Raw genomic sequence first — 27,493 nt, 5'->3', positions numbered from 1 at the left:
TCTCACACTCCCCTCCCCTCACTCTTCCCACTCTGTAAGAATGTTAGCTTGGGGGGAGGCCTCCACTCATGAAGTGTCCCACGGTAGAGGATAGCTGGGGCCCCACGGCCAGATGCAGAAGTTCGGCCCAGCTTCTGGGTAGGTCGGATTCTGGCGACCGGACATATGAACCTGGAGTGGTGGGTGGAAGGGGGCCTGGCAATAGAGGGCCCTGCAGCATAAGGAGAGCTGGGACACCGTTGCACATGGAGGCCCTAACGGCTCGAAGCAGAATTTGGGCCCAACTTTTGGATGGGCCGAACCTCCAGCATGGCCATACGGTCCCCCACTTGTCCTGGCTCTGTCCATCTGTTTGTGCTGCCAGATGGAAACCACAGAATCCTCACCGTAGCATGAAATCTCTCTGTGGGGGAGGGCGGGCAGACATTTGGAAGAACGGACCCCCCGAAAGCAGCAGCTTTTACTGTCCCTAGAGTCGCTTTTTTGCTTTTTATGCCACACCTCCTGGGACAGTAAATCTGGCTCCATCTGCATGCTACCATAAGGTAATGTAACAATAGTCATTACTGTACCATATGGCAGCAACGGGGCTATAATGAATTGCAAATAAATGCCTTGCAGGCCCCTTGTTCACACAATACACAACCCCCCAGCAATAAACATAACTTCACACCAAAAAATATCAACAGTCTTTTAATATTAATGGAGGTGGACTCGTCCTCTTTTGTTCCATCATCAGTTAACCCTCAAAGGGATATCATCAGTTAACCCTCAAAGGGATAAGGAGGAAATACAGACACTACTCTAGCATCACCGAGCATTACACCCCATGGGGGCTTGTCAGCCATGGAATTCTCATGGTTAATATACATGAACCAAAAATCAATAACATTAATACATTTTTAAACCCTAATCAACTACTATAAATAAATTATTAGTCCTTCAGTACTAAGGAGACCTACAGGGCCCCAGCAGTGAGATCCTTGCTAGCCCTGATATATATTTCTCAAAAAGAAATCCCCATTTTACCTAAATAATATGGGAGTGAGAGAGAGATCAAAGACACTGGTTAACCTATTGAACTTGTGGTGAGACATGGGGAAATGTGTTCTCTCTCTCTCTATCTCTCTTTCTCTCGCTCTCTATCTCTCTTGCTCTATATCTCTCTTTCTATCTCTCTTGCTCTATATCTCTCTTTCTCTCTCCCTCCACAACCGAGACAACTAAAGGAGTGACAATATGAGAATAAAATAATCTGCAAATACATTCTTTCATACGCATTCAGGCGCACTCTTAGAAAACTGTGCTTTTCCACAAGACACTTTCAAGCACTGGAAATCACCTGGTCCTGGATGAAACCTCTTATCTTTCACAAGCAGGTGAAAGATTACTTGCGTTGGCAAACACGGTACAAAAATTGTGAACAGGAATGAAGGAACGCTTCTGATTTCTAAACAACACTGTGATAATAAAAATAGAACATACTGTCTGAAAAGTTCTACAATATAATAACTGTCCCGAACGTGGTAGAAGCAAATGTAACTCCCTTGGACTGGTGCCGTGCTCTCCAGACGCCTCCGTAAGTCCAAATATCAAATCTTCTCCTCAAAATGGAGGCGCTACCGGAAAAGGTTTAAAAAGAGTATCCCACTTTTCTGTGTTCTCCATCTCTCTCTCTTCTACTGTATGTGAAGAGTCTGGGGACTCTGGCAGAGTATCTGAAGGCTTGGTATATTCCTGATACATGTGACTGTATAAAGCATCCCTCTTAATAATATAGTCCAGGAATACTACGCTATAGTTGACGTTCCTTTACTCCCTTTTCCCGTTGCATCCCGATTTTTGAGGAGATGATACAAATAAAATTGCAGGAGTTATTTTAACAGACTGTTTTTAACATTGCTTACAAACACATTGTGGAATGCTCTTAACACATGATCAAGTGTCTTCTGATGAGAAAAGAAGAGATAAGAATCCTTAGCTGGAGTACCTTTCCGGTATCAAATAATGAAATAGCTCATATCCATTCAACTGGCAGGATCCCACTTGGCACTGTAGTAAGGTTTACCCACAATAAAGTGTCCAGACACATATAAACCTTGTATAGTGTAATGAATAATGAGAGAGATGTATCTCAAGGACTCACGTTTAGTGCAGCACCCTTGTGTGATGGTCCACGTCCTCGGGTACAGGTGTGCTTCCGTCTTTTGCTTTTGTTTCTAAGATTGTAAATGCCAATTACTTCATACTTCAATACATCACAAATCATAGAGAATGGGTAGAAACATGTCTACTTTTAACCTCTCAAAATGTTGGCCACTAAACAACATTTGTAATCTAACTTCTTTTGGCCTTCTAATACTAATATATTTTTTTTAATTTGGGAAAGTTTTGAATATTTCACTCCCTTATGCGCATCTAAAGTTAAGAAAACAAGCACATCTGATTTCCTTGTTGTAATGTAGACATTTTGAGATAAAAAAAATTTTTTTCCATACTGTACACCCTTCCTGAAAGTGTCAAGTAGCACATGTGAAATGCGGAGAAATCAAGTCAGATGATTCATACTTCATTTGTTCCAGTGGCTTTGGTGCAAAATATGTTATTACTTTTAAGTATAAGGTTGGATGTATTTTTTTTTTTTTGCCTCCAAACATTTTGTTTTTGGAAAAGCTCACATGCTGGCACATTTTCCTAGAGTATACATTAGGGGTCTTTATAGGCTAGTGTTGTACCGTAGCATTTCTTTAGAATGGGAGTCGGTGGTAAACGTAATCAGGCAAGAATGAGACTATTGGATTTCTCACCCACTCGTTCGCTCATGGTTTCAATCTACAGATGAAGCATTATTGCAACCTGCAACCTGCGACGTGCTCCGTCTGGTGAAATAGCTCGATAGCCTCGCCCCCCCTGCTCAAAACAATGCTGGCTTCTCCTGCCCATGCATTGTGTATGTCCCACGGCAGCGCCCCCGGGTGCCAATAACGCTGGCTTCATCTGTGCTTGTTTAACATTGATGTCATCAGGGAATGAATGAGATGATATGATATACACCAAAAAGCAAGATATGGTCTGAGGACACTCCAATAAAAAAAAATCCTAACTTTAATATACCTTTTTTGTTACTCTGCTTTAAACCCTTTCTGAGCTGGCAGGGACTGGCATGCATTAGACATCTGTAGGTTGCAGGTCGCTCCAGAGTTAAAGGTGCAATCGTTAGAAAAACAGAATTATTATTTTTTTGGTCAATGTCACCTTCCAAAATACCCTTTTCAGCTCTATGAAGTAAACCTAGGGTGACCAGATTTTCAAAAGTAGACACCGGGATGCAATAAAAAAAATTATATCTAAAAACAAATGACATCACTTAAAAATAAATATTGTAATAGTGTTTGTCTAATATTGTCCGCATTTATGTATCAAACTCAATGTTATCTCATGTTGTTCTCTTTATTCATACCAACATCTTCTCAACACACCATCCTTCCCCCACCTAGCACCCTCCGATAACAGGACTCTCAGAATGTCACCAGGCGGCACACAGCACTCACAGTATAGTGCATTAATGCATTACAGTATTGCATATAGCTATCGGTAATTATAGGCTAAAGCAGTAAAATTCCGGGCATTACTGAAATCCCTGCTCTCTGATTGATTAGAATTCCGGGCATTATTCATTCAGTAATGGCAGGCATTTTTTGGCAACTTGCCAAGTCACCTTTCAGAGATGCAGGGGGAGTGCGGCATCTCCGTTCCTCTCACAGCACATGCAGGCTCTCACAGCACCTGCAGGCTCTCTCACACAGCACATGCAGGCTCTCTCACACAGCACATGCATGCTCTCTCACAGCACTTGCAGGCTCTCTCTCACAGCACATGCAGGCTCTCTCTCACAGCACATGCAGGCTCTCTCTCACAGCACATGCAGGCTCTCTCACAGCACACGCAGGCTCTCTCACAGCACACGCAGGCTCTCACAGCACATTCAGGCTCTCACAGCACATGCAGGCTCTCTCACAGCACATGCCGGCTCTCTCACACAGCACATGCCGGCTCTCTCACACAGCACATGCAGGCTCTCGCACACAGCACATGCAGGCTCTCTCTCACAGCACATGCCGGCTCTCTCACACAGCACATGCAGGCTCTCACACAGCACATGCAGGCTCTCTCACACAGCACATGCCGGCTCTCTCACACAGCACATGCCGGCTCTCTCACACAGCACATGCCGGCTCTCTCACACAGCACATGCAGGCTCTCGCACACAGCACATGCAGGCTCTCACACAGCACATGCAGGCTCTCTCACAGCACATGGAGGCTCTCTCACAGCACATGCAGGCTCTCGCACACAGCACATGCAGGCTCTCGCACACAGTACATGCAGGCTCTCTCACAGCACATGCAGGCTCTCTCACAGCACATGCAGGCTCTCTCGCAGCACATGCAGGCTCTCTCTCACAGCTGCTAGTGCTGTCAGAAGCTGGAGGGTCCCAAATAGTAACTTTGTTACTTCACAGAAAAAAGGAATAGGTGCAAAACAGCGCTAGGGATACTAATGAATAAATGTTCAGGCAGCCAGGTGAATGACTGGTGGTACAACCAGTCAGGGAAACAGATGAAACAAAGGGGTTAACCGGCGCCAAAGAGGGTAAATACCAGTCCTGTTGTGACAGTCCAAATACAGTCCTTGGGATGATGAATGGTGATGATTCTCACCTCAGCAGTGCATATGTGAAAAAAGAGAAAGAGAAATAATAGTGCAGTAAATCAACACAGGGGGGGGGGGGGGGTGATCACAGATATTGACAAAAAACAACAAACAAGACATACAAACATATAACACTAGCACGGCCTAAATATTAATAAAAAGCATATTTATTGATGTGGAAATGTGCATAAACCGCATCCGGAGGGGTAAAATTGCAACCCTACTCACAAAATGCTGGAAAGGTACAGGCAGATCTGCTGTATGCAGCTGGGCTCTCAAGATGGCGACCGGAGCACTTGTGCTGGCGTCCACACGTGACTAGGAAGCCAGGCAGATGACTCAGATGACGAGGCCTCTGGGCGGACGTGACGTCACCCCCGTTGTGTATTCTCCACCGGCTCACAGGACTCCAGTCCTCCAGTCCTCATCAGCAGCCGCAATATCGCCGTACCTCGGTTCAAAACACTAGTTGGAGACTGCAGAGTTTCTCCTTTGGAACTGCAGACTTCACCACACTGGAACACTCTAAAAACTTGAAACTTCCCTAGGGACTTCCCTAGTCTCCAACTAGTGTTTTCCCTAGGGAAGTTTCAAGTTTTTAGAGTGTTCCAGTGTGGTGAAGTCTGCAGTTCCAAAGGAGAAACTCTGCAGTCTCCAACTAGTGTTTTGAACCGAGGTACGGCGATATTGCGGCTGCTGATGAGGACTGGAGGACTGGAGTCCTGTGAGCCGGTGGAGAATACACAACGGGGGTGACGTCACGTCCGCCCAGAGGCCTCGTCATCTGAGTCATCTGCCTGGCTTCCTAGTCACGTGTGGACGCCAGCACAAGTGCTCCGGTCGCCATCTTGAGAGCCCAGCTGCATACAGCAGATCTGCCTGTACCTTTCCAGCATTTTGTGAGTAGGGTTGCAATTTTACCCCTCCGGATGCGGTTTATGCACATTTCCACATCAATAAATATGCTTTTTATTAATATTTAGGCCGTGCTAGTGTTATATGTTTGTATGTCTTGTTTGTTGTTTTTTGTCAATATCTGTGATCACCCCCCCCCCCCCCCCTGTGTTGATTTACTGCACTATTATTTCTCTTTCTCTTTTTTCACATATGCACTGCTGAGGTGAGAATCATCACCATTCATCATCCCAAGGACTGTATTTGGACTGTCACAACAGGACTGGTATTTACCCTCTTTGGCGCCGGTTAACCCCTTTGTTTCAACTTTGTTACTTGCAACAAAGTAATATTTCTTCCACCACTTTCATAGCTTCTGCTAAGGTAATTTTTATCTGTTTTTTAGTTTGTAGTTAAAATCACTATCCAACTAATCTTCCCATTCTCCCCCTCACCCACTTCTCCACCCCGCACTTCTCCCCCCCCCGCACTTCTCCCCCCTCATCCCTTTCCCCCCTCAACTCCTCCCCCCCTCACCTCCTCCCCCCTCACCTCTCTCTCCCCCCTCACCTCTCTCCCCCCCTCACCTCTCTCCCCCCTCACCTCTCTCTCCCCCCTCACCTCTCTCCCCCCCTCACCTCTCTCCCCCCCTCACCTCTCTCCCCCCTCACCTCTCTCCCCCCTCACCTCTCTCTCTCTTCCCCCCATCCACCTCTCTCTCTTCCCCCCCATCCACCTCTCTCTCTTCCCCCTCCTCCACCTGTCCCTCTTCCCCCCCCCCCTCCACCTCTCTCTCTCCCCCCCCCCCTCCACCTCTCTCTCTTCCCCCTCCCTCCACCTGTCCCTCTCCCCCCCCCTCCACCTCTCTCTCTTCCCCCTCCCTCCACCTCTCTCTCTTCCCCCTCCCTCCACCTCTCTCTCTTCCCCCTCCCTCCACCTCTCTCTCTTCCCCCTCCCTCCACCTCTCTCTCTTCCCCCTCCCTCCACCTCTCTCTCTTCCCCCTCCCTCCACCTCTCGCTCATCCCCCCCCTCCACCTCTCTCTCCCCCCTCCACCTCTCTCTCCCCCTCTCCACCTCTCCCTCCCCCCTCCAACTCTCCCTCCCCCCCTCCACCTCTCGCTCCCCCCTCCACCTCTCTCTCCCCCCTCCACCTCTCTCCCCCCCCTCCACCTCTCTCCCCCCCTCCACCTCTCTCACCCCCCCTCCACCTCTCTCCCCCCCTCCACCTCTCTCCCCCCCTCCACCTCTCTCCCCCCCTACACCTCTCCCCCCCCCCCTCCACCTCTCTCCCCCCCTCCACCTCTCTCCCCCCCTCCACCTCTCTCCCCCCCTCCACCTCTCTCCCCCCTCCACCTCTCTCTCTCCCCCCTCCACCTCTCTCTCCCCCCCTCCACCTCTCTCTCCCCCCCTCCACCTCTCTCCCCCCCTCCACCTCTCTCCCCCCCCCCCTCCACCTCTCTCTTCCCCCCCCTCCACCTCTCTCTCCCCCCCCTCCCCCTCTCTCTCCCCCCCCTCCACCTCTCTCTCCCCCCCTCCACCTCTCTCTCTTCCCCCCCTCCACCTCTCTCTCTTCCCCCCCTCCACCTCTCTCTCTTCCCCCCCCTCCACCTCTCTCTCTTCCCCCCCCCTCCACCTCTCTCTCTCCCCCCCCCCTCCACCTCTCTCTCTTCCCCCCCCCTCCACCTCTCTCTCTTCCCCCCCCCTCCACCTCTCTCTCTTCCCCCCCCCCTCCACCTCTCTCTCTTCCCCCCCCCCTCCACCTCTCTCTCTTCCCCCCCCCCTCCACCTCTCTCTCTTCCCCCCCCCTCCACCTCTCTCTCTTCCCCCCCCTCCACCTCTCTCTCTTCCCCCCCCTCCACCTCTCTCTCTTCCCCCCCTCTACCTCTCTCTCTTCCCCCCCTCTTCCACCTCTCTCTCTTCCCCCCCTCCTCCACCTCTTTCTATCCCCCTCACCTCTCTCTCCTCCCACCCCCTCATCTCTCTCCTCCCACCCCTCATCTCTCTCCTCCCACCCCCTCACCTCGCTCCCCCCTCACCTCGCTCCCCCCTCCTCTCTCTTCTCCCCTCCTCCACCTCTCTCAATCCCCCCTCACCTATCTCTTCTCCCCCACCCTTGCCTCTCTCCTTTTCCCTCGCCCCCTCACCTCTCTCTTCTCCCACCCCTCATCTCTCTCGCTCTTCTCCCCCCTCACCTCTCTCTCTTCTCCCCCCTCACCTTTCTCTCTTCTCCCCCCCTCACCTCTCTCTCTTCTCCCCCCCTCACCTCTCTCTCTTCTCCCCCCTCACCTCTCTCTCTTCTCCCCCCCTCACCTCTCTCTTTTCTCCCCCCCTCACCTCTCTCTTTTCTCCCCCCCTCACCTCTCTCTTTTCTCCCCCCCTCACCTCTCTCTCTTCTTCCCCCCTCACCTCTCTCTCTTCTCCCCCAGTCACCTCTCTCTCTTCTCCCCCCTCACCTCTCTCTCTTCTCCCCCCCCCCACCTTTCTCCTCCACCCTCCCACCTTTCTCCTCCACCCCCCCCACCTTTCTCCTTCACCCCCCCCCCACCTTTCTCCTCCACCCCCCCCCCACCTTTCTCCTCCACCCCCCCCCCACCTTTCTCCTCCACCCCCCCCACCTTTCTCCTCCACCTTTCTCCTCCACCCCCCCCCCCCACCTTTCTCCTCCACCCCCCCCACCTTTCTCCTCCACCCCCCCCACCTTTCTCCTCCACCCCCCCCCCACCTTTCTCCTCCACCCCCCCCCCACCTTTCTCCTCCACCCCCCCCACCTTTCTCCTCCACCCCCCCCCACCTTTCTCCTCCACCCCCCCCCCACCCCACCTTTCTCCTCCACCCCCCCCCCCCACCTTTCTCCTACACCCCCCCACCTTTCTCCTCCACCCCCCCCCACCTTTCTCCTCCACCCACCCCCCACCTTTCTCCTCCACCCCCCCCGCACCTTTCTCCTCCACCCCCCCCCACCTTTCTCCTCAACCCCCCCCCCCCCCCCACCTTTCTCCTCCACCCCCCCCCCCCACCTTTCTCCTCCACCCCCCCCCCCACCTTTCTCCTCCACCCCCCCCACCTTTCTCCTCCACCTCCCCCCCCACCTTTCTCCTCCACCCCCCCCCCACCTTTCTCCTCCACCCCCCCCCCACCTTTCTCCTCCACCCCCCCCCCACCTTTCTCCTCCACCCCCCCACCTTTCTCCTCCACCCCCCCCCCCCACCTTTCTCCTCCACCCCCCCCCCCCACCTTTCTCCTCCACCCCCCCCCCCCACCTTTCTCCTCCACCCCCCCCACCTTTCTCCTCCACCCCACCTTTCTCCTCCACCCCCCCCCCCCACCTTTCTCCTCCACCCATCTTTCTCCTCCCCCCCCCCCCACCTCTCTCCCCTCTCATTTGCTACTTTACTTCTTTTTCCTACACAGGTGCATCAGCGTAGTTCCGAGTTATATATCTTTACAAAAGTGTCTATTATTTTATGAAAAAGCCTACATTTAGCCTATAATAGTAATAATCCCCTCAGAACAGGGGCTTCACCTCGGTCTTTCAACTCTTCCAGCCAGGTCATTATTGGCCAGTAATGCCCTGTTCTTTGGGGATTATTACTTAAGAGTACAACAACATATTTAACATTTTTAATCTTAGATATGATCGATCACATAAAAACCATGCAGTGTCTATTTTTACGGTTTTAAGTGAGTGCAAACAGGGCAAAGTTAAAAAAAAAAAAAAAAAAAAATACGGGACATTTAAACGATTTCGAAAAATGACCAAGATGTTTAATGGAAATCAGGGACTGTCTTGCTAAACTGGAATGTGTGATCACTCTAAAAGTAACCTTTCTTTTTCATTAGGCAGTCCTGCAGAATTAACTTTACTGCTTTTTTTTTAAATTATGGGGGCGCTTTAGGTATTCATTCAATGCTGAAGATTTCACACTTAAAGGGTTAAACAAGTGAATCTCTGGCAACACATATTTTGCTCACCATGTTTTGACAAAATGCTGATTGTACTCCGTCTCCGTATCACATGTAACTGAGTCGACACCCAGGGTGCAGCCAGAAGGATACCCTGGCCGCAACTCAAGTGATGCAAAGTTCATTCTTTTCAAAGGAGCACAATGAGTTTAATGGCGCTCAAATTCTTCCGCTCAACGTGTTGAAAGAAAGGAAACTAAGAAAAGGAACCGTGTGGCGAAAATAAAATAAAAATGATTATTATTATGAGAACAAAAATTCAAAGGCAATTATGCTAAAAAGGACATGGTCCAATGTTAACATATTTTAACCAGTAAATGTAGCGAACATGTGAATTTAATGTGATTGCATGGAGATTTGTGGAGATAATGTAGCAGAGGTAAGAAGATATGTCCATGGGATGAAGTTGGCTCCGGTTAGCCCTAATGCGATTTTAACATCATATATTCATATTCTTAATTTCAAATGAACTGCATACTTTTTTTTTTTTTATAATATCCCCAATACAGGATCACATATTTTTAATTTTTTTTTTTTATGAAAAGGGAGCAATGTTCAGAATTTAGGAATGCAGACACTAAGATGAAATTACAATTTCTTTTGGCACGCCAACAAAAATGTTGGAGACTGATGAGATTTCCTGTTGTATTGGTCTGTAAAAATCTGTCGACTCACTCTTTTATTTTACTTGGACTGGGAGGTATTTGAACTAATTAATGTTCTAATTCCTCACATGCCATTCTCTAGGCATAGCAGGGCAGGTGTCCATAGATGCCAATGGAGACCGATACGGGGATTTCTCAGTGATTGCTATGACGGACCCAGAAGCAGGTACACAGGAGGTAAGGTGAAACCTTTTCCCTCGAATGATTGTTCTGGCTGAGCTTCCTTCCACAGAACATTAACTCCATGTCTGCATGACCACTAACTGTTTCAAATCTGGAGTAAAATTTTTCTAAAACAGCTAACCTATAACTATCCTGGTGGTGACGTGCTGTATAACTATCCTGGTGGTGACGTGCTGTATAACTATCCTTGTGGTGACTTGCTGTATAACTATCCTGGTGGTGACGTGCTGTATAACTACACTGGTGGTGACGTGCTGTATAACTACACTGGTGGTGACGTGCTGTATAACTATCCTGGTGGTGACGTGCTGTATAACTAACCTGGTGGTGACGTGCTGTATAACTATCCTGGTGGTGACGTGCTGTATAACTATCCTGGTGGTGACGTGCTGTATAACTATCCTGGTGGTGACGTGCTGTATAACTATCCTGGTGGTGACGTTCTGTATAATTATCCTGGTGGTGACGTGCTGTATAACTATCCTGGTGGTGACGTTCTGTATAATTATCCTGGTGGTGACGTGCTGTATAACTATCCTGGTGGGGACGTGCTGTATAACTATCCTGATGGGGACGTGCTGTATAACTATCCTGGTGGTGACGTGCTGTATAACTATCCTGGTGGTGACGTGCTGTATAACTATCCTGGTGGGGACGTGCTGTATAACTATCCTGGTGGTGACGTGCTATATAACTATCCTGGTGGTGACGTGCTGTATAACTATCCTGGTGGTGACGTGCTGTATAACTATCCTGGTGGGAACGTGCTGTATAACTATCCTGGTGGTGACGTCCTGTATAGCTATCCTGGTGGTGACGTGCTGTATAGCTATCCTGGTGGTGACGTGCTGTATAACTATCCTGGTGGTGACGTGCTGTATAACTATCCTGGTGGTGATGTGCTGTATAACTATCCTGGTGGTGACGTGCTGTATAACTATCCTGGTGGTGACGTTCTTTATAATTATCCTGGTGGTGACGTGCTGTATAACTATCCTGGTGGTGACGTGCTGTAAAGCTATCCTGGTGGTGACGTGCTGTATAACTATCCTGGTGGTGACGTGCTGTATAACTATCCTGGTGGTGACGTGCTGTATAACTACCCTGGTGGTGACGTGCTGTATAACTACCCTGGTGGTGACGTGCTGTATAACTACCCTGGTGGTGACGTGCTGTATAACTACCCTGGTGGTGACGTGCTTTATAACTATCCTGGTGGTGACGTGCTGTATAACTATCCTGGTGGGGACGTGCTGTATAACTATCCTAGTGGTGACATGCTGTATAACTATCCTGGTGGGGACGTGCTGTTTCCCAATATGCGTAATTGATGTGGCTAGTAGAAAAGGATTTCGCATTTTGACTTGTTTTTAGAACAATGTGTTATGATGCAGTATAGCACATTTATGTTTACATCTTGGCAGTGTGATCTTCTACTCAAACAATCTGATTTATTCTCTTAGTCCACAATTATAGTGCCGTCGCCGGCGACGCTGACGTCACGCTGCGGTCACTGGAAAAATTACATTTAAGTGACTACCAGCGATCGAGACTAAGCCGTTGCGTCGCGCCTAATATAAGCGCATGTGATGGCGGCAATACACTTGTTTTGACGCGACGTCGCTGTCGCCGACACTATAAGCGCCGCCTTACTTTATGTAGACAGAGACCTTGTCTTGCTCTTGTTAGAGACAAAACAGATAAACAGGGAATGCGTGCTCGCACATGTTTGTGTAACAACACCATTATAAATGTGCTCCATGTATTTGTTAGCTTTTTTCCTTGTTCCATTCTGTCTTAATATCCACAAACTCCCATATGTGTTCGTTTTGGATACAAACGGGTGAGAGAGAGAGAGAGAAAAAAAAAACATATTTCAAATCTTGAAGCGTGGCCCCACACACCTTTTATCTCAAATATATAATCGCCCAACAGAAAATGTAAAACAAATATATAATCCTTTATCTTATAGATTTTCACACACACACTATATATATATATATATATATATATATATTTTTATATATATATATATATATATATATATATATATATATTGTGATGCCGTCACTGCCCTCTAAGGGCTAGAATGGGGCAGTTGTGGGACTTTACTGCTCTCATATAGTTAATCCTCCTGGAAAGGTCTGTTCAGCTGCGAGTTAATGAGCTAATTAGCCTAGCCTGTATAGTCAGGAAGTGATAGAGAGATCCCCTCCCCCCCCCCCATGCTGCCAGACACACACTGTTGAGAGTTATACAGAGAGGGTGAGAGACGCTGCTGCTAGACTGATCTGAAGACACACACAGACAGCCCTGTGAGAGACTGAAAGGAGACCTGCTGCAGGTACACTGGGTAAAGTGGGGAAAGAATTTAGTTCTCCTATGATTAGTTAGGGACTAAGCAGTATTAGTCAGTACTCCTGGAAGGAGTTAGGTCTTTTGTTTCTGTTTTCTGTTTTGTGTTATGAGTTAACCCTGTACCTGCTTTGTACCCTGTAAATAAACCCCTGCTTAGAAAGTACAGTGTTTCCTGCCTTTGATCTGGACAAAAGATCCGACGCTGGGGCTGAGACATCACAATATATATATATTTTTATATATATATATATATATATATATATATATATTTTTTTTTTTTTTTTATCCCCATTTATTGCTATCCCAAAGGGAGAAGCGCAGGGATTCACTGTCTGTTTTACACCTTTTATCTCCCTGCATCATCTAAACATTTTGGTTTTGCCAGAACTTGATTGGTTTTGGATTTACAAAAACAATGCTTCAAAACAACGCAGATTAAAAAAAATATGAATTTGTGCCTCTCCTTAAATCTGTAACCCTGTGCGGATATCTCACACACAAACGCACAACTGCACCGCTAGCGCTGATTAATGCACATTTCACACTTATTTTTATCGCTAGCAGTATGCAAATTAGATTGAATATCGCAACCCAATTCCCAATACGAAATATGCAAATAAGCCTGTAACCCTCCCTGCCCGGCTTCTAGGGCGATGCCATCGGTTAGTTATATATGGCTACTCTGTATGGGTTACCGTGAGTGAGGGGCTGGATTCAGGGGGCTGGGCAATGAGGTAGCAAGGTTGTAGAATACTGGTCACCAGGAACTTTTGTCATACAACAGTCTTTTATTCAGATCCCCTTGCACGAGAACCGGACACCACACTTCAAACAGCGTTGAACGGTTTCTTTATTTATTGTTATTGATGCTTTAGGTGCATTGGGAGAAGGAGCGGCTCAGTGACTAAAGCCACAGAGAACTTGGTTCAATTCCTGGTGTCGGCTCCTTGTGACCTTGGGCAAGTCACTTTATCTCCCTGTGCCTCAGGCACGAAAAACAGATTGTAAGCTCTACGGGACGGGGTCTGCAAAATGTCTCTGTGAAGCACCACTTAAAACTAGCAGTGCTATACAAGAACAAATTATTATTATTCCATGAATACCCACTGTTAACGCTCAGAGGGAGGTATATCTCTTGGTTGCTTAACGATTCTGAGACCCGGGACCCCCTCCTTTTCTGTTCGGGATACTCCTCTGTATTATCCCAGTAGTGCTAGACATTTTGAAAAATCCAGCGGGTCCTACACAAGTGACGCCAATACCTTTTGTTGCTCCGGGAACTGCCACTTCCCTGGACTGTTAATGCAGATCCGCAGTTATAGCCAATCCGCCGACACCCTGGTGTCCTCGTTATAAAGGTCCTCTGTGACATGCCTTTTTCATACTTCGTATCTTATATTGGACTCCCTTAATTTTCTGGGTTCTTAACTTAGCCAGGGTACTGTCCCTAGCCACAACATAATAAAGTAGAAGGAGGCCTAGTCTGTACTATTGTATTATGAACATCTCTTTCTCTCCTCCCCGAGACTCCTCTACTCTTTTTCTCGTGGAGCTACCTTCTCAAACTTTCTCCACCCCTTATATACTATCTGTGACGTCACGATCCCATGGCAACACATTGTGGGGCCCAGTACTGTTTTGCTATCCCTGTGCATTAATGGTAAGAAAAAATAGTTATTATTACTCCTGTAGTTAAAAGGTATAACCCCTAAATTACTCAGCAATATTGCGGCGATAAGTGTGGTCTAAAACTAACGCTAAGATTGCTCATGCGCATGCAGATGCATTGTTTAAATACATAGACCTTTAAGAATAGTATTGCGTATAAGCATGCAAATGAAGAAATAATGACTAATTCACTATTCATTTGCTACTAGACTCTGATACCTGGCGGTATTGGGCTATCGACAACAAATATTGCACATTTTTATCACCTAACCCGGGCTGGCGTTAATGCCACTGTTGCAGTTTACTGAATAGCCATCTTGCTCTATATATCGCCTATGTTTAAATCAGTCATGAAATCTCCTTCTGTCGGATAACCCTATACTGTATAGTATACTACTGTCCTGCATATAGGATTATGGGTTTGGGCAAGTTCTTATTAGCATTAAGGGTCAAGACTTAAAACAGCAATGTTCCTCAAAATTACTATTATCAGTTTTGTTTTTTTAAACCAGTTCATGTACAGTAAGCAGATCTGTGCTCCCCCGACCTCCAGGGATTTCCCTGTTTCCAAGATATGTGTAGGTTTTTTTTTGTGCTGGTTATGACACACAAAATGATGGGTTCAGGAATAAAAAGTTGCAGTGTCATCTCCGGATGATGTTGCAACTTCTATTGGCAAATTTCCATTGGATTGAACCTGACCCCATGGCCATTTTGGAAAACACTGCTTGTTGCTTGGGTACCAGGGGGTCCCCAGAGGTTGGGGTATCAGGTTCGTGGGACTCTTGGTTCAGGCAAAAGAAAAAGAAAACGGCAAGAAGACAGGACTGCTGCTTTAAGTTAATATTTTGTTTGTGATGGTTGTAGCGTGATATTTCATATGTTGTTCAGATGTAGCACTACTCACTGTCTCTGAAGACATGGCTGAACAATCAAAAAGCCGCGACTCCGGAGGCCATGCCTGCCGTGACATCGCTCTGGGGGGTCTATGCTTCCGGACCGGACCCCACCCCCCCCAATTGATCATCCCCTGGCACCTGTGCGTTTGCGGTCACCCAGCAACGGTGCGGAATGCAGTAACTCGTGCACAATCTGTAGGCATAGGTGCATATTTTATTGCATAAGCAATGCTTAGCAAGTTCTGACAATCCTAAAATTGAAGTTACTAAGATTTAATGGCGTGCTCAATTGCAAACTTATTGACACATATCCTGGACATGTCTTGATTGACCCACAGTGGAAATTAGCCTTCTACTGTGCTTGGCTCACTTTTGCCCATGAATTCCAAAACAGAACACATTTTACATTTTTGGAACAAGATTTATGTCTCCGTAAAATTGTTTCCTACATGGATTTGAAATAGTATAATTCGACCAGACATAGACCGAAATCCCTATAAGGAGTTAGCTTGAGCAATAAGCAAGTTTTATTGTATTGAAATCGGTGCAAGTTTTGATAAACCGAAGCAAGTTAGCAAGGCTGTGTGTGAGTGTTTCCACATAATTGACAATCTTATGGGTAAAATGTGTAAAAAACAAATATGTGAACAATCCATGTCTTCTCTTCATTTTCACGAAATGAAATCCAATTCTGAAATATTATCATTAAATTATGATTACTTAAGAATCAGTCACACTTTGGTAGCACAGTATGCTTCTGTGTTAACCATGTACATGTTCCTACCACAATTTACACATGTTCCAACCACAATTTAGTAAAATAAGCCACAAACAGAACTTAGAATAATAAAATCTAGTGTCATATTTAGCAATTACATTCACTATATTTTTGATTTACAGGAAAATGTGAGCATTATTTATTTTGATTTGTTGAACTTTTGGCCAGCCACTATCTAAGTGAATACTGTAGTGCCAAGTGAGAGACGTAGGTTTTGAATATGCTGATCACTGTGTGTGTGGACCCACCAAGCTGAATTCTTCTGCAAAAAAAGTTATAGTCGGTGAAATAATGACTTTATGGAGACACCTACTGGCTGATGTGTTCAGAGGTATCTGTCATTATTTGTAAGCAGTCCGCCTTAAACAAGCAGAAGTTGTGCTAGTTTATTCAGGACTGCAATATTTCAGTGGCCCCACCATCACTCACCCATTTCTTTAATGAAATTCAACATTTCAAATACTAGCCAAACTTAAAAGACCAGAGTTTGCTTAGCAAACTAAACAATTGCTAAGTTTCTGTATGCCTAGAAAGAACAGTGTACACAAGACAGTTTCAACTGCATTACCTTCTTTATTGGCATGGTTATGTCTTCCTTACTGACACTATCGATAGAAATTGCATGTCAAAGCCCAGTAAAACAATCGCACAGTACCCAAACATATTTCAAATAATGTGATGCAGTCAACCTTGCCCTAGTCTATGTATGAGGGAAGGGAAGTATTTTACTGATGCTGTGCATTATATGAAGATGTAAAGGAGCAGTGAGACTTCTGTTGTCCTGAAAGCTTTAATCTAAAAACCATTCGTAGGCATCAGATAATTTAACAAGAATTAGAGCATTTGTTTCTCAAGATAAGTCAAAATGAGAAAACACAGGGGTTGATGTTACAAAAATGTCCTTTTTACTGGTGGATTTGTGCAGAAACATCTGAAAGTTTGGTCACTTTGGCAGGAAATGAGATGCCCGTGTCATGGTTATGTCACTTGTGTCTATAATAGCTACAAAGGGGTTTCTGAGGCACATTCATCAAGGGCCGGTACAGGTTATCGCACCCATTCTGGCGTTCAACTCCCATTCAAGTCCATTGGAGTTAAAGCCGGGGCGGGTCTGCTAACCTGTACCGGCACGTGATGAATGTGGCTCTATATAAATGGTTCAGGTCTGAAGTACAATAGGAATCTTTCTTTGATATGGTACAATTGTTTTGCCCCAAAACTGCACCACTTTTGCGTTGCCACACAGGGCCCTATAGAAAGCTGCTTATACCCAACCAGTACATTGTCTGTTGTTTGTAGCTTGAAAAAATTAAGTATATTGTGAAATTATTATTATTATTTTTTACAATGTCAGCCTTTTTACTGCAGGATGGCATTTGTGGGTGTAAAACCTTATTTTCAAGTACATAGTGTTAGGGCAATTAAGAAAGGCATGAAACCTTTTCATTATACATTCCACACTGCTAACATACTGTAGAGCTGTCAGACATAGAATTGTGCTTTAAATGCATACTGTGATGCTTAAACCCAGTTAATTCCTATTACTGTGTTACATAGTTACATAGTAGATGAGGTTAAAAAAAGACATATGCCATCAAGTTGAATATTTGTATCCAGTTGGACTGGGTTTTATGACTAATGCTCCTGTTTGCATCACTCTATTATAGAAAATAACATGTTTAGAAGAAGTTGGCAGCAAAGAATCTCAGCTGTTACAGTAAGTAACATGTCTAAACCGATTTGCTCACATTTTGTTACGCAGGTTATTGGTGACTACTATGGAATTCGTGGACATTTTGAAATTCGATCAAATGTGAAGCTTCCTTGGGGCCACGGGAGACTAAGAATAGACGAAAACAGAGTTGGGGAGCAAACAAATACTACTCCATGTAAATCATGTAAGTGATTTTCATTAAACATACAGCTCAGCCCCCTTATAACGCTGTACTTTGGGTCCGAAGAATCACTTTGCGTTATAAGCGGATCGCGTTAGAAATAATGTACAATTGTATGCATTGTACAATAAATTATTTAAGATACCAATAATCGTGTTGTAAAGTATTCATAAATACGAAAATTGGGAGCCACGCTTGCATCGTGTTATAAGCGGATTCGTGTGGGTAACGGATCGCGCTATAACGGGGTTGAGCTGCACTTTGTTTCATTCAGAACAACAGTTTTATGAAAGAATGTAATGATTCATAATTAAAGCATAATCCGACCCAGTGTATTGTATTTACGTTGCCTGAACTGGAGGGTTATCATCGCCTGGATAATAGAGAAGCATTAGAAGGAAAAGCTAAGTTTAGTGATGGGAAGATACAGACTTCAATGAATGGAAAGAAAGAGAGAGGTTATTAGTAGAGCAAGCAATATTCACAAACATTGATAGCTATTATTCGTTCGTAATGGTCAGTTGCTACCAACATTTAATGAATAGTCTCAAGTATAATAAAACCAATGCATTGACCAGTACAGGTGTCCAGAACGTACTAAACATTTTGTTTAGGAAGCGATTTTGTTTTATCTTTGATATTAATTTACACATGTGGAATCTGTCCAATGAACTATTCACAAGGTATCCAATAGGGAGCAATATAGGAAGTGACAGGGAAAAGCTTGTACATTTCTTTCACCTACTCCCAGCTGGCTTATGGGAATGTGTATAGAATTGTCCTACCATAAGCAGAGTAGGATATAGAGTGACGAGCAATCCAAAAGATAATGCAAATAAATGCACAATAGCAGCGCACTGCCCAGGGACACAGGTGTGCAAAAATGAAAAATGATTTATTTATCTGTCAGACATGACAAAACAAGGGGGTAAGTACCCACTCCATGGTTGAGCTGGATGTCATAGTTCTATTGATGAATTGGATATATCAATAATTCTTTCTGGACTGTTAGAGCACCCATAATTGCCATATACTAGGATACAGAGTGGTAAGCACGTGGACAAATTGCATCATATTGACCACATCAAAAGTGTTTTATTAGTGGCAATATGTTTTCCTTGTTGTCCCCATAGCAGTGCTCATTAATGGGTTGTGTTCCACCCTCCAGCTGAGATGGGCCAAAAACTCTAACTGTGGGTGAACCTATAAATAGCTCCTCCTTTCCTCCTGATGTAGGTCTTTTTTCTGTCCTACCCAGTTGAGGTAGAGGCTAGTATTTTTCTGTAAGGCGTTTCTGTTCCGTGGGCTGTCGGAAGGCCATGCAGCTAATAGCCGCTGAAGCTCGCAGTTCTTGAAGCCGCTTGGGCAGGCACCAACAAGTCAAGCCGTAAGACGCCCGACCATGTCAGCTTACGGCATAACAGGGGATATTGCAAGAGAAGTCGAGGTGACGTCAACGGAGGAAAAAAGTGGAGGATTTTAAAACGCTTAGCAGACAGACGCTGCCCTGCTACTCTGCATAAAGATTATGGACGCGCGGAGGACAGCATACATGCTGGGAAGCCTGCACAAGTGCTGCAAAGTAAGGTGTAACTGCTGCAAGCCTACCTAACTACTGTATATAGGCACTGCTTAAAGCACCTGCAAGCCTGACAGATCCTAGCCAGGTTACATCATGGATACAAGCTCTTCAAAGAGTTCTGTTGTAATAGTCCTAAAGTAAGCCCCAGGGAGAAAGTAGTCATACTGTTGGGATTTTTGTTTTATAAAAGAGATGGCTGTAATTACTGATATTCATATTAAGTCAGTACTCCAGGACTACAACAGGAGGATACAGTGGCCAGAGCACCTACAGAACCGAATGTAAGGATAAAGGCCACAAGGAAGATAAAACATTGTATGGCTTGTGAAAAGCCAGCATTGGAAAAGAAAATACTTTATGAGGATTGCCTTAAAGACGCAGCAAAGGACCCACTTCAGCCAATGGCGGATTTTATCTTGTCGATGAAGGAATCGGTAACCCAGGGCATTGAGACATCCTCTTCAAAATCGAAAGTGAGTAAGATCATATACTAGCCTTGAAAGACCTCAGGACTCCTCTTCCGAGAATTCAGAGGACGAAAGATTCAGCAAGATGGAGCAGGAAATAGAATTATCAGAGAATTAGCTTTCAACAGAGGAGCATAGACCTGCTTCTCAAAGCAGAAAGAGAGATCTTACGCATCGAGGACGAGCCTACCCCTTCAAACCTAGGGTTTGCCTATTCAGGAGCCTACATAGGAAGCCAAGAACCTTCCGGGTTCACGCTGTGGTGAAGGATATGATCAAGGTAGAATGGTCCCAGCCGGACAAGAAAGCATCCTTGACTATGAAATGAATCAAGAATGTACCCTTTCAAGGAAAAAGTGGAAGTATGGGATTCTCTCTCAAAGGTGGACACGGCAGTGTCAAGGTTTGCCAGAAGAACACCCCTGCCGGTAGACGGTGCAGCCTCCTTTCATGATGCTATGGACAGGCGGATGAAGAACACCTTGAAGAAATCATTTACTGCTGCAGGCACAGCCTGCAGGCCTCCATAGCCATAACATCTGTGTCAAGAGCAATTAAGTTATGAATTGCTAATGTGGAGGCGGCCCTGGAGAAGGGATTTAAAAGATGCCAGATATTGGGAGCACTCTCTGAACTTAAACTGGCAGCAGATTTTGTAGCGGATGCTTTGCTGGATTCAGTTAAGATGGCAGCATGGTCAATGGTGCTGTCCGTCGCAGCCAAAAGAGTGCTTTGGTTATGGCCTTGCCAGACAGATTCATCCTCAGAGAATGTGTTCAATTCCTTTCGAGGGACATAGTTTGTTTGGCAGGAACCTAGATTCCATCATTGAGAGTCCTCGGAGGCAAAAGTCCGTTTCTACCACAGGAAAGGAAAAGAAGATTTGATGCCCCAACAAGTATGAATGAGAGGGCTAACAGCCGAGATATGAGAACCTATAGGCCCGGAAGGGGTTGCTCAACACGAGCTTCCTGGCACGTAGGCCAGAGCTCTCTTTTTTTTAACCAAGAATAGGTGATCCCTCATATAGGGCGACGAGGAAGTTCGCATGAGATTAGGGGCGCTTGAACATCACACGTAGGAGGCAGACTCTGGAAATTTCATAACTTTGGGCGTAAACGATTATGGATTCCTGGCTGTTCAACGTGGTCTGCACAGGATACTGTCTGGAATTCAAGACAATACCGGGAAGATACAAGTTTATATGATTCCGACGGCCAGGAAACAAACTAGCCAGACAGGCATTAACCAGCACTATCCAGCAGCTTACTATGGATGTTCGTGCGATCCAACCAGTTCCAACACAAGAAAGATATAGAGGTATCTACTGTATGTTCATTGTAAAAAAAGGCGAACTGAATATTCAGGTCTATCCTGGACCTACAGTAAGAGGGGTAAAGAAGCTGCGAAAAGTAAGAAAATTCCAAATGGATCCCCTCTAGACCATTATTGCCGCAGTGGACAAGGGAGACTGGCTTCTATGAGTAGACCGAAAAGATGCCCACTTCGACAAACCCATCTATTACCAACACAGAAAGTATCTGACATTTGCTATAGGAGTAACTCACTATCAATTCAGAGCTCTTCCTTTGCTCTCTCTACTTCGCCAAGAACTTTCACAGAGGTATTGATAACATTTACTGCCAAATTAAGGAAAGAAGTGATATAGATATTTTTTTATCTGGACAACATTTACAGTATAAGATGATAATGTATAGTTTTAGTATTTTTAGTGATTAGAGGGTATATTATCATCATATACTTGTATTTTACCATTATATACTCGCAATCCTTTTAAGTCATATTTTTGTCTTTCAGGGGAAATTAGAAAATGGGCACAGGATAAGTGAGATATACAGTGGCTTGCAGACGTATTCACCCCCTACCCACAATGTCACAAGTTGTTGAATTAGAAATAATTTATGCAAATTTCTTTCAAACTAACTATTTTTATTTAAAGCTACAGAACTATAGGGGTTAAACTGAACACTGTTACAGTATATGGTGGAGAGGTTAAATGTCAGCACAGGGGGGGAGGGGGGGAATACTGGTTGTATAAGTTTTCAGCCCCATAAGTCGGTACTTGGTAGACACGCCTTTTGCAATTGCAGCTATGGGTCTTTTTGGATCAGTCTCTACTGGCTTTACACAGTAAAATGGTGACATTTTTGCCCATTTTTCATTGGAAAATTGATCCAATTCTGTACTTTTGATGGGGATCGTTGTTGGACTGCAATCTTCAAGTCTCGACATAAATGTTCGATTGGATTCAACTCAGGACTTTGACTGGGCTACTCCAGAACATTAATTCTCTTCTTGTTCAACCACTCCAGTGTAGCTTTGTGCTTCGGGTCATTGTCCTGCTGAAATGGGAAGTTCCTTCCCAGTTTCAGAGTCTTGGTTGACTCAAGGATTCGCCTGTACTTTGCACCATTCATTCTCCCCTCTATCCTGACAAGCTTCCCAGTATTTGCTGAAGAGAAGCGTCCTCATAACATAATGTTGCTACCACCATGCTTGACAGTTCGGATGGTGTTAACTGGGTGATGTGCTGTGTTGAGTTTGCATCAGACGTAACGCTAGGAATATAGACTAAAAAGTTCAACTTTTGTTTGTGAAAAAACATATAGATGATACTGCAGACATGTGGAAAAAGGTTTTGTGGTCAGACAAGACGAAAATGTAACGTTGTGGTCTAAATTCCAAGCGTTACATTATTTGTAATTCAACAACTTGTGAAATTATTGGTAGGAGGTAAATACTTCTGCAAGCCACTGTAAGGGAAATAAAAAATAATGCAGTCGTTCATTTAATTTGGTCTTATGCTGGATTGCATCAGTAAATGCTAATAACAGTTTCTCTGATAAGGTGTATGAGTACATTGATAGATCTATCAAGAGATAGGAGAAGGAGTGGCTCAGTGAGTAAAGACACTGGCTGGCACCAAGCAGCTGGTTCAATTCCTGGCGTCGGCTCCTTGTGACCTTGGGCAAGTCACTTTATCTCCCTTTGCCTCAGGCACCAAAAACATAGATCCACGGGGCAGGGACCTGTGCCTGCAAAATGTCTCTGTAAAGCGCTACGTAAAACTAGCAGTGCTATACAAGAACATGCTATTATTATTATTATATTATCTCACAATGCACTGACAGCTCTGGTTAACATGTCTTATGAGTTGAGTGAGCCAATAAAAATGTTTGACATGTACCAAAGCTTTGATCCAATAATACTGAAGCCTCTGTCTTATGTAATTGAGTGAACTACACACATAAAAGGAGTGGAACTTTGGAGTACCCAGCGGTATTTACTGGATGTATGATGGTCACCATGCAATCCTTTCATTCTTTTATGCCGCCAAGAACTGTGCAAATCCATGGAGGTCTGGCAACAATAATCCCATCTGCCAAAAGCACAGATTGTAAGTTCCATTTCCAGTGCTATTTTTGGCAAGAGAGACAATTCCCTCTAAAATAGGATACAGGAAATTTCACACCCATTGGTATATTGGCTCCAAAGTAAATTAGCTTTAATTAAAACTTAACAGCTATTTGTAGAAGTGAAGAACATGTTGCACCTGTTTTTGACATCGCTTCCTAACGCAATAACTCACAATGAAGGCCTAGTGGGCCTGTTTCGTGCAGCCAAACAATCTTATTCTGAAGTTAGAATGGCCAGTTAGTTTGTCAACCAAGCTTATAATTTGTAAATTGAACGCATTGTGTTTAAATGGTCTTTAAATGCGGTCCTAATTTAAAATTGGCACTGTGCACCTTCGCTTATCTCTGTATATCTCCCATTCAATAATATATACCTACACATGTATCATTTCTATTACTTATTTGTTGTGTTTCATTCCTTTTTGAAGTTCTGCGTTCTGAGGTTAAAATGACTTTAAAAATCCATAATGAAAATGTGTACAGTTAATTACTAGTTAGGGGATAAGTCCTGTGTCATAGGGCCTCCAGCCTACAATCCCTGACAAAGCACAGGGTGGATATCTAGAATAAAACCATAAAGAAAGGGTTTTTCATTCTTCTAGTGTTCTGTTCTATGGGTTTGCCTGTTTGTCGCACTGGGAAACTTTTTTCTTCACATAAGATCCACTGAACAATACCCATCTGACGCAAATCTGAGTGCTATGATGCCACCCACTAGGTTTATTATGAATTATTCACATTGTGTTTTATTATCTTGCCAGAAAGAGCAGAGGGACATTGCTTAGGGCAGGGGTTTCAACTCCAGTCCTCAAAACCCAGGTCAGATGTTCAGGATATCCCTGCTTCAGCGCACGTGGCTCAATTAGTGGTTCCCCGCTGCAGCACAGGTGGCTCAATCAAACACTGAGTCACTGATTGAGCCACCTGTGCTGTAGCTGGTTTATCCTTAAAACGTGACCGGTTGGGGGGTCTTGAGGTCTGGAGTTGAGAACCTGTGACTTAGAGGTCAAACAGGTTTGCCAAATGGGTTATGTGAAGTAAAGGGTATACTGTACTGTAGGGCGGTCCCATATAGCATGAACAAATATTTTATTAATGCAGTTCAGCTTCTAAAAAATATTAAAATGGGTATTCCCATGTATTAGGTAAAAATGTAGTTAGCCTTTTAAGAGTAGTTTCACTTTTAAAGTGAAAACCTGTTTGTGCTTTGTGCAAAATGAATACAATGTCATTTTTAAATTGTGTTGTGAAATCTTTATCAGGTAGTTATTATATATGGGTATACGAGCTGGAGGATCTCTTTCAATTACCATTTTTGAATAGCAATGGTCAACAAAACAAACTCCTGCTTAAATCATAATTGAATATTCATTCATCCATATGTTGATATCATTGCTTAAGACAAACATTTCTTATTACAAATTCCTTCTTAAGCAGGTGGCCTGGGAGAATCGGCGGTTACAGGAATTGTAGTTGGTGCCTTCCTAGGAACTGGATTGTTAATGGCATTCTACCTTTTTAGGTAAGTTGTACATCTCATTCATCTTCATATACATACCCATTTCAGGTCAAGCAGATGTCAAGTTTTCCTTACTTAATTGACTTCTAAAGCCCCAATGCCGTCCAACAATTGTTACTTAAAAGTTGTGTAGAAGATGACTTCATTAAGATGTAAGACTTCTAGATCCTTACTCAGAGCACAAGAAGCTATTTCAAAACGATCAAAATATTCTATGTACATTGTAGTGGAGAAGGTTTATTCCATGACGATCGAGGTTTTGGTCCGGCCCAGGACATTTAGCAAGATAACACAATGCTTTATACATTGCTTTATATGTATTAAGGTAATTTTTTAGCGAAACTGGGGCATTTTCACCCTGCACCTGTGTATCAAAGCATTTTGCTCCAATTTTATCCCGTCTGCCCCAGCTTGCCCCTTGGGGAGTGTCAGTAGGAGGAGTTGGGAGGAGTTACGTAGTGCACAGATTATAATGAGATGTATCACAAGATATATTGTGTGACTACTATTTGATTAGTATCTATAATGCTCTGTGCCATTTTTTTTTACCTTTTATTTGCTCAAAAAAATCCTCCATTTCTGAAGTGACGCAAGTCTAAAATTCAGCATCATTACATTCATGTAAGTAGTTGGTACATGCTGTATACTGTACCACCAAAAACAGCAGTGCCTCTAAACACACTTTTCACTGTTGATACATACGCGCCTAAGGCTAAGGCCCCGCTCCCAGAGTCAGCGCGCCCGCACTGCAGACAGGCGGTGCGCTGACATACACAGACCGCGATATGCGGTCTGTAGGGAGCGGGAGGTGGGCGGGAGTGGGAGGATTGACAGGGAGGGGGGGCGTGGCTTGAGTGGAGGGACCCGCTACTCTTGCCCCCCCCTCCCTCCACGGGCTGCAGGAGGGAGCTGCTGATGGTAAGTATTAAACACACACACAGGCAGGCACTCATACATACATACACACACACAGGCAGGCACTCACGCACTCATACACACACACAGAGACAGAGGCAGGCACAGACAGAGGCAGGCACTCACGCACTCATACACACACACACACACACACACACAGACAGAGGCAGGCACTCACGCACTCAGGCACACACATACACACACACAGACAGGCACTCAGACACACACACAGACAGGCACTCACGCTTTCACTCCACACTCCTCCCCGCTCCCCGAAGCCTCTCCTCCTCCCTAAGCCTCCCCTCCCCATTGGCTCACAGCCACACCACGTGACGCGTCAACGCTAGACATCACCATTTTCTTGTGTCCCCTAGCGGCTGACGCGCCACAGCGTGTAGTGCTCTGTGCCGCCAGGGGGGACCGGGACCGGCTCCGCAGGATTCCCCTGCTGGTGGGGAACTCGCGACATGGCCGCCCGCGCCAACGAGCGCAGCGGGACCGAGGCCTTATATGTTAGTTTGTGCATAGTACCATGTTATCTTGATAAAGGTCTAAGCAGGACCGGAAGATTGATAATCATGTAATAAACCTTCACTTATTGTATTATTCATCAGGTACCTGTGAATGTGGGTCCATTCTTGATGCTCGTTATCTACACCTTTGACCAGGTCTACACCATTGTTATTGTGTGTGCTCACCTATCTACCACTATGTTTACCCACACTAAAGAAGAAATGAACGGTGGCTGCTACGGCGTTTTCTCCCAAAAAGGCATTGAATTTGGAAGTTTAAACGTTTTCAATGATCTATTCTATTGTGCACAGCGCTATCATCAGGATACCCTTGCATTGCCATGTGTTATGGATAAATAGCTAATTATCCGTGCACATACAGTACACTGTTGATAAGTGCTAAGGTGCTATGGTCAGGTTGGAGTGTCCCAAGGAGAAAAAGACTGATCTATTCAGTCGTATATTTAATATATAAATTTTTCTTTTTTTATATATATAATTAGGTGTTGGTGGTGGGGGTAGGTGTCCCGGAGTGGTAGGTTATGTCCTCTGGTGGGAGGTAATAGGGGTTAACCCCTTATATGCCGGTATGTACTGTATGAATGCCTTCATGACCACTATGATTACCAAGGGCTTAATAATATTGTGTTTTTATATATTTCTGTATGTTATTTTTCACTTAGTCCAGATGGTATAGTTAGGTTTTCTACAGGGTGAATGTCATGATGTCCAAATTTGCCCGTTTGCCACCCTTGACTTGGTGAATTATGTATATGTGTATATGTATATCCAGTATGGATACTATTACATTTCATTTATTGAATTTATCATCCATATTCTATTGTTCGTACAGAAATGTGCCTTTAGTGTAATAAAAAAAAAAAAAGGAACATAATTATAGATGTAAAATTTGAATAGTTTGTATTAAATTCCTCAGAAATCTTGGGTAAGGTTAAAATGTTTGAATGAAACCCTTTCATCTTTGACCTGCGCTCCAGAGCCTCATTTATCAACACAAAATTCAAAGGACCCTCGGGGGCCCTT

The 27,493-nt window shown here is 44.8% G+C and overlaps 1 protein-coding gene across 2 annotated transcripts in view; it reads left to right on the top strand.

The window, feature by feature from the left end:
* NPR3 (natriuretic peptide receptor 3) overlaps positions 1-27,493 on the top strand; it is a 119,217-nt gene that overhangs the window by 89,973 nt on the left and 1,751 nt on the right. Inside the window, exons 5-7 of one of the 2 annotated variants that reach the window (XM_075587724.1) lie at positions 10,319-10,413; positions 17,885-18,020; positions 24,941-25,025. In XM_075587724.1, coding sequence (XP_075443839.1) covers positions 10,319-10,413; positions 17,885-18,020; positions 24,941-25,025 — 316 coding nt within the window. Of the gene's footprint in view, positions 1-10,318; positions 10,414-17,884; positions 18,021-24,937; positions 25,026-27,493 lie in introns of both variants that reach the window. The other variant, XM_075587713.1, reaches the window with a different exon arrangement.

This window comes from Ascaphus truei, chromosome 1, assembly GCF_040206685.1.
Source record: "Ascaphus truei isolate aAscTru1 chromosome 1, aAscTru1.hap1, whole genome shotgun sequence".
Classification (NCBI taxonomy): domain Eukaryota; kingdom Metazoa; phylum Chordata; class Amphibia; order Anura; family Ascaphidae; genus Ascaphus; species Ascaphus truei.
Note: the sequence above shows the minus strand (reverse complement) of the source record. Positions and strands in the feature narration are given on the sequence as shown.